This window comes from Dermacentor silvarum, chromosome 2 (genome assembly GCF_013339745.2).
Source record: "Dermacentor silvarum isolate Dsil-2018 chromosome 2, BIME_Dsil_1.4, whole genome shotgun sequence".
NCBI lineage: Eukaryota > Metazoa > Arthropoda > Arachnida > Ixodida > Ixodidae > Dermacentor > Dermacentor silvarum.
In genome coordinates this window covers 42,864,357-42,877,845 of record NC_051155.1, presented here as the reverse complement: position 1 = coordinate 42,877,845, position 13,489 = coordinate 42,864,357, and the positions used below count along the sequence as shown (strand labels likewise).

The window sequence follows — 13,489 nt, the reverse complement described above, 5'->3', positions numbered from 1 at the left end:
TCATGCTTTAAGTTATGTCTGTCTTATTGATGCGTAGTGTGTAGAAAGCGTACAACAACTGTAAATCAGATTTTGCAAGCATATTGCAATATTCATCCAGAGGTAAACGATGAAGTACGTACGGTGTCCGAGGACTCTGACTTCCACGATTATAGAGCAGGGGCGTAGCCAGGGGGGGGGGGGGGGTTGGGGGGGTTCAAACCCCCCCCCCCCGAAATTTTTTCCGTAACCCCTCCCCTCCCCCGCCCACTTACCCACCCTTTGTTCTCGTCGTTTCGCGCTGACATAATTCAAGAAACCGGTGCTACTATCACAATTTCATTCCTGGGCGCTTCCGTTCGGGTTGGTAATTTACAGTGAATCATGTCTGCATATGGAAAAAAGTGACACGGTGTTTCTCAAGGCTTTGACACTCTGTGAGGTTTTGGGCGAGAATGTGGCGGCCGCATTCTGAAGCAACAAATGCGCAACAAATGTACCACAAATGCGGCAGCCGCATTTTAGATGAAGGCGAAAATGCTCGAGGCCGGTTTACTTAGATTTAGGTGCACGTTAAAGACCCCAGGTGGTCGAAATTTCCGGTATACATTTCCGCCGCTTCCCTTCAGGTGCCGGATAGGCCGCGCTCGCGCAGGATCTTACGCTACGTTGACACTTGGTCTCGAAGCTGTCGGAAGCGGCAAAATCTTGCAAAATCCGCCAGCCTAGGCGGCAGAACAAGCAGAAAGACAGGCGGCGCGCCAAATCGGTCTCGTAGACCGATTTCTTCGCCATGGCGAAGCGGAAACGTGGCGGAAAGTCGTTCTGCTAGCCCGGAAGCTACACTAGCATGTAAACATGACACCAAAAGTGGGGGCTGCAATGCTGATCGACGCGATCAAGAACCACCCTTTGCTATACGACAAGAGTGGTACTAAAACGTACTGTCAGCAACACTCGCGATAGTATTCAACGTCGCGCGACCGGAGGTGCGGCAAAGAACCCTTGGCGTGACCCAACTTCTCGCGCTTTTGCAAAGCCAGGCGAACCCACCACCGCCGTTTCCGTGGTGTCCGCGTCTTCCGTTTATTCATTGTTCATTTCTAGAAAACAAGTAGGTAGAAGTATAAAAGCCATTTCTTCTTCCGCTTCTATGGCAGACAATAGTTAGACATACTCCTCGTTCGCGCTCCATAATTCTCCTCCCGCGTGCACGGTATGTTGCGGAAGTCGCGGGGTGCTTTTCTCGTCGCGACGATAGATTGGGAGCGTAGGTCTCACGTAGGACGCACAGGATTTGGCGAGCCCCAACACAAAGGCCGGCCCGGGTTTTAGCTGTGGTGTTCGCATTGCCGCTTTGGTGCCCTGGAGGCGCCGACAATAATACGAAATGATGAAATGGTATTACAACTTGTAAATAAAAGCTAATAAAGAAATATTAGCACGCCTAGGCACCGACCTGTGACTCAGCGGTACCGCGCCCGTGTGAGGAGAATCACGGAACGCCAACGAGGAATTTACCGAAGGTCGCAGATGACACGCGAAGTTGCGCAAAATGATCACTTTTGATCACGGGTGGGCCAATGAATGAACATACCGCTCGAAATAATGCGATAATGAGCGCCACTACGCCGACAAATGTCCGCTGACTAGATGGATGTGGACGAGAGCGGCAGCGGCGGGCGCGGCGGTAGCAAAACAAATGTGAACAACTTGGGGCCGTATTCTGAAACGTTCGCCTAGGCGAAATCAGCTTGCGCGCTGATTGGCTGGTTGAGCAAAATTGAATGACGTCGGGCTCAACCACCCAATCAGCTCATCCAATTTTGCTAAAACAGCCAATCAGCACACGCCTGAAAGCGAAAAAAGAAATTTCGCCTAGGCGAACGTGTCAGAATACGGCCCTTGGACATGCGCGGAAAAGTTTTCCGGCCGCTTTGGCCTTTCCGGCAGCTTTGACCTTTCCGTCCGCTTGCCGCTTCCCAAGTGTGAACGTAGCCTTAGTCTGCGCGCGAAACGTCTCTTGTTTGCGATTGCGCCCCTACGGAAGGCTGGTAGTTACTGTTGTGTTGTTGAATCCCAAACCAGCAATTACGGAAGGCTGGTAGTTGCTGTTGTGTTGTGGAATCCCAAACCAGCAATGTACACACGAAGGGGTTGATGCCAGCAGTGAAATTCCACCGACTCATAACAAAATGCATGGAACAGACAGCCGACAAGAATGGATTACTGCTGTGCGCAGTACAGCGTAAGTAAACTCTTGTTACAGGCGCTGACAGTTCTCGTCGGAGTTCACGCGTCCTGAGAAATCGTTTATGTGCACTATGCACTGAACAAGACCGGAGTTCATTCATGCATCACTAGTACACCAATCAGTCGAGATTCGGTGAGGTACAAGGCCGCTTCCTGTTTGCACCGGTGTAAGTGAAGCAGAAATGAGTTGCACGCACTACTTAAAATGCGTACACATGCCATGTCTATGCTGTGCGGTGAAATATTCTGTACAATTCCGAATGTGTTGACGTAAAGGCAAATGACGGCTGCACGCTCGCACACAGCGGAAGACACAGCGGCCCATTCACTTGTCGCAGGAAATGCAACCCTCTCGTATGAGGGAGCAGGGCGACGAAAGCTTCGAAAAAAAAAAAGCCTTACGCGTTTTTGCGCGTGTTTACGTTTTCTAGCACAAAGACGAAGCGAACAAGCTATTGCTATGGGAGTAGGTATAGCCTGGTCAGACATGCATTTTCACGTGTATAGCCGTCCTTGACTTGTGAAACGCACTTCGCCCCGACGAGGACGACGCTATCTACGCTTAACGGAGATCAACAATTAATGATGTCTTCTCCGATCGGGCGGGTCGTCTCAATGATGCGTTTTCGAAGATTCGTCCATTCAGGGGCGCGATCAGAGACCGTTGCTCCAAACGCCCACTGTACCTGTCGTACTTACTGTATTTTACTGAGCTTGCTTTACTCTTTACTTAATTTCCCCACGAGCACACGCGAGCGGGGGGGGGGGGGGGGATTACGGAACCAGTAATTAAAAGGGTTGCTGCGGGCGAGAACTGTCAATGACATACAGGGTGTCCCAGCTATCACGCAGCACGATTTTTAAATAAAGGAGGAACGGCGTTACGCGAAGCAAACCTAGTGCGTATTGTTTCCAGTACAGTGGAGTAGCCGCCAGCAATTTTTACGTTACTGAGATTTAATTAGGTAACTGGTCCCATGTCTTTGATGTACCTGCATAGAGTCTGCTTAAACTACCGATTTTTATTATAGATCACGTCACGTAGAGGAAAGCAGACGCTCGCCCCCCCTCCCCTCCCCCCGGTCGGGCCGGTGAACCCCCCCCCCCCCGAAAAAAATTTCTGGCTACGCCCCTGTAATAGAGCATACATCACCAAGACCGTCCGTCCCCAAGACTCACGAGATTCTCACGAGAATCGCATGAATGATACATGCTCACCATTTAAAAGTCAATAACCGATGCTATAGTTGGTCTTCGTTTTCTTTCGAAACAAAAGAAAATCTCAGCAAACAAAATTGGTCGCATATCTGCTTGCTTCGCTGCAAATGACGTCGAAAGACGATAGTCTTCTGCCGCCCCTGATACGTAACACCCTCTCTTCTCCTCCTTCCCACTCCTCCCTCCTCCCATGATGGATGCAATGGAGGTTTTGCTGAATTCAAATTAATTTTCCCGCGTTCGCCCTGCTCTCGCGCCATCTGTTGGAATCTTTTATAACTGTTGGTTTAAAGCCGGCTACGGAGCTGCGGCTTCAGCCGGCTTGTTTTTAACGTGTAGCGTCTCTTCGACACCATTTCTAACGCGTGGATGTTTCATTTACTAGCGTAAAAACCAGTCCAATGTGTGTTCTTAATTAAATGAACGCTGCGGATCACAGTTATGCACATATATGTTGCTTCAAATAGGCTTGAGGTTACTTTTGCGCTGTATAATGTTGACGTATATGACCCCGTCCCACCAGTGCTAGTAGCTTGGTTGGTTTTGGCCGGGCCGTTGAATCGGTTTTGTCCTGGTGGTTGAATCGAGTAATAGACAGACCGACATATAAAGTTTTTCGCGTTTAGATAGCCCAAGAAAGACTATCGCCTTTAAAAAATAAAACGGCCTGGGCAGACTCACGCTATCCTTGTGGAGCTCAATCGGCATTTGCTCGACGGAATAACGACATTTCCGAACATTAGACCGTAGGTTAAATCCGGCAAATAGGATTTTCCACACACCTTATTTGCCCTAACCACCGGTATAATACGCTTATAGGGAGGTTTAGAATAGGGGTCTAGAGTTTAGGGTGCCCCAACAAGCGGCCGCTTTGCGTTCGCGGTGTTCCCCGCCGGGAAGGTGCTTTAGAATAGGGTTCCCGGCTTGCGTTAGCGTCACCAGATTGCAGCATTCTTGCTGCACGCGGAAGGAAAATGAAAACATAATGCCAGAGAAAAGAAACATGAAATATTGCTGCGCGTTATATTTTACAGGATGAAAAGTATACCTGAGAGTTTATTGTTTTCAATGTTTATTATTTTCAGTTATATTTTCTCGTCACCATTGAGATTGACCACGCAAAGCAGGTTTGGGCGTTTGGGGCACCCAGGCTACTTCAGAAATGTAGCGTTAGAGGTATGCGAAAACCCATACTCAAAGATACCGTTTGGGTTCGGCGCATGGGCTATGGCGAGACGCTAATCGCTGGGGCACCCTATGTTGGGGGGCCCCTATTATATAAAACAGCCTATTTGTCGCACGAGCACCGAGTGACACTCAGGTTTATTGCGCAGCAACTTCCGGCTAGGGACCGACTTCCGGTTTGTCGCATAGGTGGAACCCGCCGCTGTGGCTCAGTCAGCTAAGGCGTTGCGCTGCTAAGCACGAGATCGCAGGATCGAATCCCGGCTGCGGCGGCCGTATTTCGATGGAGGCGAAATGCAAAAACGCCTGTGTGCTTGCGTTGTAGTGCACGTAAAAGAACCCCAGATGGTCAGAATTATTCCGGAGCCCTCCACTATGGCGTGTCTCAATCACAACTGGTTTTGGCACGTAAAACCCCTGAAAGAAGTTGCATAGGTGGGACTCCATTAAAGATAAATCATAGAAAAATAAAAACAGATATCAGTGGTTCTAATGGTGGTTTATGATAGATACATCAAAAGAGAGGTTGATTACAGTAAAGCGCAAATTAAGTGTCAGGAATAATTAGAAACAATTAAAAAAGTCTAATTGCCGTACACCAAACCACACAAACAGACACTTTAAATACCCACCGCATCAGTACAGGTTCCCGTGAAACTGTAAGACCGGAAGTGACGTCATCACTGACGTCACGCTTAAACCAGGGGTACCCGCTCGGTACTAATTAAAATAAAAACAAGCCAATTAGAGCTACACACCACTTGGCACAGAGTGAACGCCTGCCTAACCCAGCGGAAGGGTGACGTCACTCTCTCCCTTCTCGCTTCTCCCCTGCCGGAGCGCACCTGCTCCGTCGCTCGCTCGCACGCGCCCGCTGCGCGCCGGCGCTCGTTACATGCTCTTACGTCAGCGGCGGAGGGACGTGCAAGGTGCGCTTCGTGCGCCGTCCGCCGTCCGCTTGGGCCCCTACTCGAGTATTTTAAGCTGAAAAATATCAGCGCGAACACCCAGGACAAAGCACAAAGAGACGAGACAAACAATGACGCTGATCAGCACCAGTACTTCTAGTAGAGTAGCAGTCTGGGTCAGTTGTTACATACTGAATAGTAAAAACCAGTCAAAAGACGAAGGACAGAGAAGAGAAGTGTGTGCCACGTCTCTTCTCTGTCCTTCGTCTTTTGACTGGTTTTTACTATTCAGTATGTACCAACTGACCCAGACTGCTACTCTACTAGAAGTACTGGTGCTGATCAGCGTCACTGTTTGTCTCGTCTCTTCTTTGTGGTTTGTCCTGGGTGTTCGCGCTGATATTTTTCAGCGTAAAATACTACAGTAACAGCCAGACCCAGCCCAAGCTTTATTGATGTTCGCTGCTCTAGATCGAGTGGTAAAGGCTTCCACTATCAGGCCGGCCATTATTGTAGCCATTGTTGGTGAGATATATAGGCGATGCGCCGACAGCCAGAGACAACAAAATGCAGAGCAGATCTTCTTAAAATAAAATTTATTCTTTTTATACAGTTCGTCATAGTTTTAAAATAAATGTTTTACTTGGTGTCATGTAGCAGCTTTATCTCTTGACTGATTCTAATGTTTCTCTTAAAGAAACGGTGATCATTCCCACCAAAGAATTAGCTCAAAGTGGAAGACTTTGTTGTTGCGATTTGAAATGACCTGTCCTACTTGTGACTGCCATTGCTTCGATCTTAGCATAAATGTCTGGCACGTGCCGACACACACACACACATCATAAAATACCTATAAATGGTATCGCTTTAATACAATCATGTCTACAGGATGCCTACCGCTGTCCAAAATTCAAGCTAAAAAGAGTCGTCAAAACAGGCTTGATGGCAGCTTTTCATTGACGAATGCGACTAATCGCCTATTACATTAGCGAAATCCTACGTCACTGAACAAGCGCCATCACGGGCCATTATTCGCGGGGTGTTGCGTGTCATTCGTATTCTCTGGAAATGCCCTTCCACCACCACGGGAAAACTGGCCATGCACGTGGTACTACGTCGCATTTGAATAAAAATTAATAAATATCAGCACGTCATCCCTGCCCACGGTGCCCAATTGCCATTGTGGTTCTCAGGAAAGCCTGCGGGATCCTTGTCTTCGAATTGCACTGGCATCGCCGTAGCTTGGTAGGCGTCGATGCGCTTCTTCATGATGGCCACGATCTGTAGGAATTATAGGCATAAATCAACGTGTGCACCTTTTCCATCAGCCCAATCTAGCGATGGCTGAAGAAGCGCTAGCACTTGTATGGGCTGGGCTATGACCTGCTAAGTCCGCTGTGCAGCAAGCCCAAAACACCCCTCAATGCGGACAAAAAGAAGTTGGAGGGCGCTTAAGCTTCGGCTTTAAGAGTGGAACGCGATAGCGTTATCGCGACCCGTTCGCATCGCATTTTTCTTATGAGTAGGCTTCACCGCAACCCACAACGTGGGAAACGTAGCTTACAAAAACCAAGCTTACACCGATCCCCTTAAAGTCGGCTTCACTTTTAGACACAAATGCAGTGCTGGGAAGACATTTTTACACTGGCTTTATAAGCCGTCTTATATCACAATGTGAAAGCCCTATGACCTTTTTTTATTATTTTATTTATTGTTTGCTGTTGCTGCGAGGCGCGCACGTATCCAAAATTTGGAGGCCGCTTTAGCATTCAAAGATCCCTGAATGCTTTTCAGGCTTTCCGGCAGCTGCAGCTTTCTTTTTTTTTTTTTTTTTTCACCTTCGCCTCAGCGCGCCGCTACCGTTTTACGCTGCCGGGGAGGCGAGCGCCACCTGGATGGGTCTTACGCAAGTAACCTACCCGAGCGCGCCGCTGTTAATATCGTAGAAATGCTGCAAAAGGGGTTTGAGTTTCCCCGTAACAGAATTATGTTTTCTCGTACATTCAAATTACAGTCCGACGCCATCATGTCTGTAGGTTGTAGTTAAGTCGTACTTTACGAATTGCCTGGCGAATTTTACTTTGAGTAATTCAATTTTTGTTCACTAACGCCTTAAGCCAAGTGAAGGGCCGGTATGGTCGGTGTGGTTCGGGGTGAATTTCTCCGCCACGGACGCCGACGCCTACGCCGACGCCAGATTTTCTGTGACACTGCCGTACAGTTTTAGCGCGACAGCGTTAAAACTGCACCCGTGTACAAGGGGATACAGCAAGGACAGCGGGCATGCGCATGAATCTCCAGTACAGAGTGCAACTAGTAAGTCTTTCGAATCCTTTCCCGTCCTGTATTTTGATTATTTCTTCCTCTCTTCGGATGTTTTCTATGCTGAAATCTCCTAAACTATCATAAGAATTTCAACGAATGAGATATTAATCTGAAATCAGTTACTCCATCAATTGGCATGAAAGAAGGTGTTACCACTAGGGAACAACGCATGCTGCCCTTGTTTGTTTCTTGCTTGAAAACTGAAATCCTATGTAGTGAAACTTAAGACGGATGACTTGAATAATATTTCCGCACGTAAGAGACTAGTGCAGCTCGAAAAGAATAGGTTACGGCAGTGTGAATCGCTTGTCCAGTGTGGCCAAGTGGCCTATTCGGTTACCATCGCTCGAGAAGTGCAGACCGACACCACAATAAGTCCACACACGATCGTGCCGCATGCGCGGTTCGTAACCAATATATCTCGAACCCAACAGCTACCGAAAGGCGACGCTGACGCAGTCGTTAGCCAGCAGCTCGATCATTCTTGACAAGTTCGATTCACACTGTATTTTCCAATGAAGGAGAATTAATATAATACCGCACAAAGCATGAACGTAGCAGGCTTCGCTCGGAGACATTTGCGTGTAAAAATTATCGCACTCACAAGTAGGTTACACCATCTACTCTAGTACTGGCTGGCGATGCTGCTGGCCTCCGAAAATTTACGCAAGGAGCTCACGCGTTTGAAGGAGTTTCTCGCTATGGTAAGAAGCTCATAAGGTCGATTGCTCTCCGATGAAACATCAAGCTTGGCATCATTCGCCTCTTTTTTTTGTGACTTAAGGACTAGGGACGCCGCCCACCTCGGGCGATTTTACCGTCTGCTTATTTCTCTAAATAAAGGTTATTCCTCCTCCTTAAGGGAACGCAGTATTAATACTGACCTCGGGGTATGAGCTGGCCACATTGTTCAGCTCGCACGGATCCGTGACAATATCGAAAAGGTGGACGGAGTCCTTGGGGTTAAAGTGACCCCACGTCGGCACGCCACACATCAACGTTGCTCTTTCCCGCCAGTGTTTAGGAAAGTTCAGCCAGTATCTTTTGTAAAAGCCACGCAGGACTTTGGCTGCCGTCGACTGGTGGAGCAGTTTGTCGAGGTCGCGGCTAGGGCGACTTCCCCCAGGTCTCTGGTACCGCTCGCTCATGAACCCTGTGCCGTCCAGTACCAACTTGTAGCGCCACAGTCGCAAAGCCGCGTTGTTCAAGAACTTGTAGTCGATGTTGTAAAGCATCTCCACTCGAGGCGAGCCCAGTCCGTAGCACAGGTTCTGCCACATATCGTAACCGTCGAGCTTGCCAAGCGTGTGTACGGCACCTCCTGAAAGCGCATTCCGCAATGCAAGAAAGGCGTCAGTAAGAGCGTTCCACGGTGAGCCCAGAACTTAACTTAGCAGTTCTTGTTAGGCTGGGTTAGCATTCGTTAGTACGAGCATATTGCGCCTGAAGCATTTGGCCTTGAGCTTACCAACTCTTTCACCACTACTGAGGAAGAGATACGTTAAGCAAAAAAAATGTAATTTACCCCGATAGTTGAAGCATCGATTGCGATAGCAAATTACTATACAGCTATACGAGGTAAAGATCATAGTTTTATCGGCCATGTAAATTTGTAAACATACGCAAACCAACTAAATTAACAAGCAGGGTGTTACGCACGCACAAGCAAACATGAACACATCTCGCTCAATGACCGCGGAAACTCGCTGTCAAAATAGTGAAGTGTGGAAGCGTGGCAGCCGCAGTGAGGAAATTCACCTTCGTGCCGCTTCTCGCAAATACGCCAAGCCGCGCTAACACAGCGGACTCCGTCCCCGTCGCAGATGGCTTTCAAGATAGAGCAGCCCGGACGAGCGCGCGACCGCACCTACGCAGCAGCCGCCCGAGTAGACCCGCCCCCCCCCTCCCCCCGGTTTCTGGCACGCGAAGAAAGACGGCCCGCTTCCTCCCCGCTTTCTTCCCTTGCGTACGCGAGATTGAGCGGCCATCGCCGGCTCACCCTCGCACGCTTTCACTCGCACATACAGCATACAACGCGCGGCGACAATCTTATCGCCCTTTCACTTCATGCGGGACCTCATGGCGATGGCAAAAATGCGACTGGAAGGCCTATATAATTGGTATCGCAATAAAAGAAAGTGCTATTTTTCCATGCTTCCGACTGCACACGTGAGCGCAAAATGACACATAAGCAATGCAACGAATAAAACTCTTGCGCAATTTAATGAGAAAGGACATGTAATTGAGAAGCATGGAAGAACATGCTTATTCCCTTGCCTTATTTGTAATTCTGCATCATGAACAAACAATAAAATAAAGAAAACTGACACTCATCTATATAAGTGACGCTTTTGTTTCTAGTTGTGAAGCTAGGGAGTTCCAAATAAAAAAATAATGTCACAGTTTCGCCCTAAGGGCGAAGCAATGAATGCGATAGCAACACAGCAATGTCATACGAAGTAAGGTGAGCGGCTTTGGTAGCAATATGAATTGTAGTAAACCTGAGCTGATTAAGTAAGCAGGTGTGCTGTGGCGTAAGTAGACCGACATGAAGAGAGACTCGATGATCACGAGGAGGCGCGTGTGAAACGGTGGTGTTGATGAGAAGCGCTTCCCGTGGGCAGCGCGTGCGAAGGGGCACACCTGTAGCGCTGCACAGCCGACCCGGGCAGCATTGCATGTGTAGCGTGCGTTGGAAAATGTGGCCCGACTATTACTAACTGATTGAATAAGCGTGGTGTGAGCGCGCACAAACAAACATGAATAGATCCCACTGAATGACTGCAGACAACGGCTGTCAAAACGCTGGCAGCGAGCGCATATATACGCCGCAGCAGCGGGCGAAGGTACGTGCGGTCTATCGCTTCAACGGAAACTGAGCGGCGAATGCACGGCGCATAAAGGTCAGAGCCGTGTGGAGATAAGAGACGGTGCGGACGAGCGACGAGCGCGGTTGTTGGCAGCGTAGAAGTGCCCCTTCCCCCCCCCCCCCCCCGCGCTCCCTCCGGCGCTGGCTTCCCGCTTCCGTGCTTGCGCGTGGGAGAGATAAGAGACTGTGCGGACGAGCGACGAGCGCGGTTGTTGGCAGAGAAGTGCCCCCCCCCCCCCCCCCTGCTTCCTCCGGCGCTGGCTTTCCGCTTCATTGCTTGCGCGTGGGAGATAGCGCGCGTCCCCGCACGCTTCCGCTCGGGCATACGGCGCGCCTCGAAGATTTTATCTATAGGGAACCTCACGGCGACGGCGACGACGACGGCGACGGCAGAAATTCGGTAGAAGTGTCCATATAATTGCTATCGCAATAAAACACCGCATATCCACGAAGGGAATGATGAGTGGGCGAAGCACCGGGGGATCATTCGGGCAAAACGCTAGAAGCGTTCTCCGGAAGCCGGAGCATGGCGTACATATACTATACATTATATATATATATATATATATATATATATATATATATACACTGAAAGGCGGACGACGACCAGGACAGGCAGCACTGGCAGACCCGTTTATTCCGCAGGCACGGCCCAGGCTCGAACACGAAGAAGACAAACAGGGATGATGATGGCTATGTACAAATGAGAACGATGAAGTACGTTAAATGTGCTTATACTAATTTCCCCCGCTCGTGGAAGCGGCCAACCTGGCCGCATTCTAAAGATCGGCTGAACGGGGAATAAAGTGCTTCATGCGGGAGACGTGAACAATTTCTGCACTACGATGACGGCGGTCCGCGACGGAGTGAAGTGGAGTGACTAGATAGTTCACTGCAGAAGTTTGTTGTAGGACTGTGCAGGGCCCCATGTACCGGTGGAGAAATTTCTGGCAAAGTCCATGGGTTCGAACCGGCGTCCATAGGAGGACTTGGTCTCCAGGATGGAAGGCGATGTCGCGGCGTTTACTGTCGCAGCGACGTTTTCTTTCTTCTTGGGTAGCGGCGGTGTTGCGACGAGCAATTTCAGGGCAATGCACGACTCGAGCTGCAAACTCTTCTGGGAGAGACGTGTTAGGCGAAGCAGGAGAGAAAAAGAATTCGGTGTCGAAGACGGAGGTGGCAGATCGTCCATACACGAGGAAGAAAGGGCTGTAACCGGTAGTTCGTTGTGTCGCAGTATTGTAAGCGAATGTAACAAACGGAAGGATGTTGTCCCATTTTGTGTGATCAGGACGTATGTACATAGAAATCATGTCAGAGAGCGTTCGGTGGAAGCGTTCAGTAAGGCCGTTGGTTTGCGGGTGATATGTAGAAGTGGTTTTATCCCTTACGAAAATGTCAGATATGGCCCTTATATGTTTTATATATGGCCATATTTGGACATATAAGTGCCCATATAAGGCCTTATACTGCCATATAAGGATCCATGTAAGGACTTATACTGCCATATAAGGGTCCAGATACGGCCTTATACTGCCATATAAGGGTCCAGATATGGCCTTATACTGCCATATAAGGGTCCAGATATGGCCTTACACTGCCATATAAGGGTCCAGATATGGCCTTATACTGCCATATAATGGTCCAGATATGGCCTTATACTGCCATTTAATGGTCCAGATATGGCCTAATACTACCATATATGACTGCAAGTAAGGCTTTATAACGTCATATAAGGGTACAAATAGGCGTTCTACTGTCAGATATGGCTGCAAGTAAACGCCTTATATTGCCATATAAGGATTTAAAAGTATACCTAAATTGTAGTTGTAACCCCCCTCCCCCTCCACTTACGCGCCGAGCCCCACCAGTCCAACGTGCACCTTCAGCGCTCTGTGCACACTGTCATTACCATTCAGGAGATGGCTTGAGGTGATGGCTATCACCTACTGTCTTCTATTTACTCATTCACTCTTAAATTACTTTGAGTAAAACGCTGAAGAAATAAACATTGTCATCATCCTTATATATTAAAATTATAATTATTATATTTATGATTTATTATTATAATTATGTTTTGTATTATAGTTATTAGGCATTTGAGTTGCTGTTGGATTCCTCTGGCTAAAGCAAGGTAATTCCATATTATTTAAAGTGTTTGCTTCCCCCCCCCCCCACACAAATGTACCCCCCCCCCCCCCCGGCAGAGATCCTGGGTGCGCTACTGCCGTCTGGTATGGGTTATTAGCACCGCGCCTGCCGGACAGCATGGCCTTATTTACGAGATGTAGCTATACTGCACGTAACAAATGCGATGCTTTGCACTGCAGCTATAGGCAAAGCATCTCGATCGAAATGAATGTGCTTGCACCGAGCAGGTAGTAACGTGTTGAAGTGAATTTTATCGCAGAAACACACACAATCAACTCATCGTTTTGCACGTGGGCTCACAACCACACCCGATGAATATGTCTACTTTTTGAGAGAGAACATGAACATATACTTTTGCAATCATATATACCGGCCTATGTAAAGCAGCCTGGGAATATTAAAGCATGGGTTAGGAAACCTGCTGCACGAATTCCTATTCGTTATATCAGCTACTGCACAAGCACAAACAAAAAGTTTGCTACATCAGTCAATCTAGATACATTATTCAAGCCCCATTAAATGAAATACTGCCAAAAATTACCACCAAGCTAAAGTTTTGACACATTCAGTGAAATCCAAACCGAAACCAAACGTGGAATGG

At 48.5% G+C, this 13,489-nt stretch overlaps 1 protein-coding gene across 1 annotated transcript in view; it reads right to left on the bottom strand.

The window, feature by feature from the left end:
• Positions 1-6,163: 6,163 nt before the first annotated feature.
• The window catches only part of LOC125943406 (arylsulfatase B-like), a 79,972-nt gene continuing 72,646 nt past the window's right edge, over positions 6,164-13,489 (bottom strand). The window contains exons 9-10 of the mRNA XM_049662700.1: positions 8,753-9,189; positions 6,164-6,824 (exon numbers count right to left, since the gene is read on the bottom strand). Coding sequence (XP_049518657.1) covers positions 6,687-6,824; positions 8,753-9,189 — 575 coding nt within the window. The 3' untranslated portion in view covers positions 6,164-6,686. The remainder of the gene's footprint in view (positions 6,825-8,752; positions 9,190-13,489) is intronic.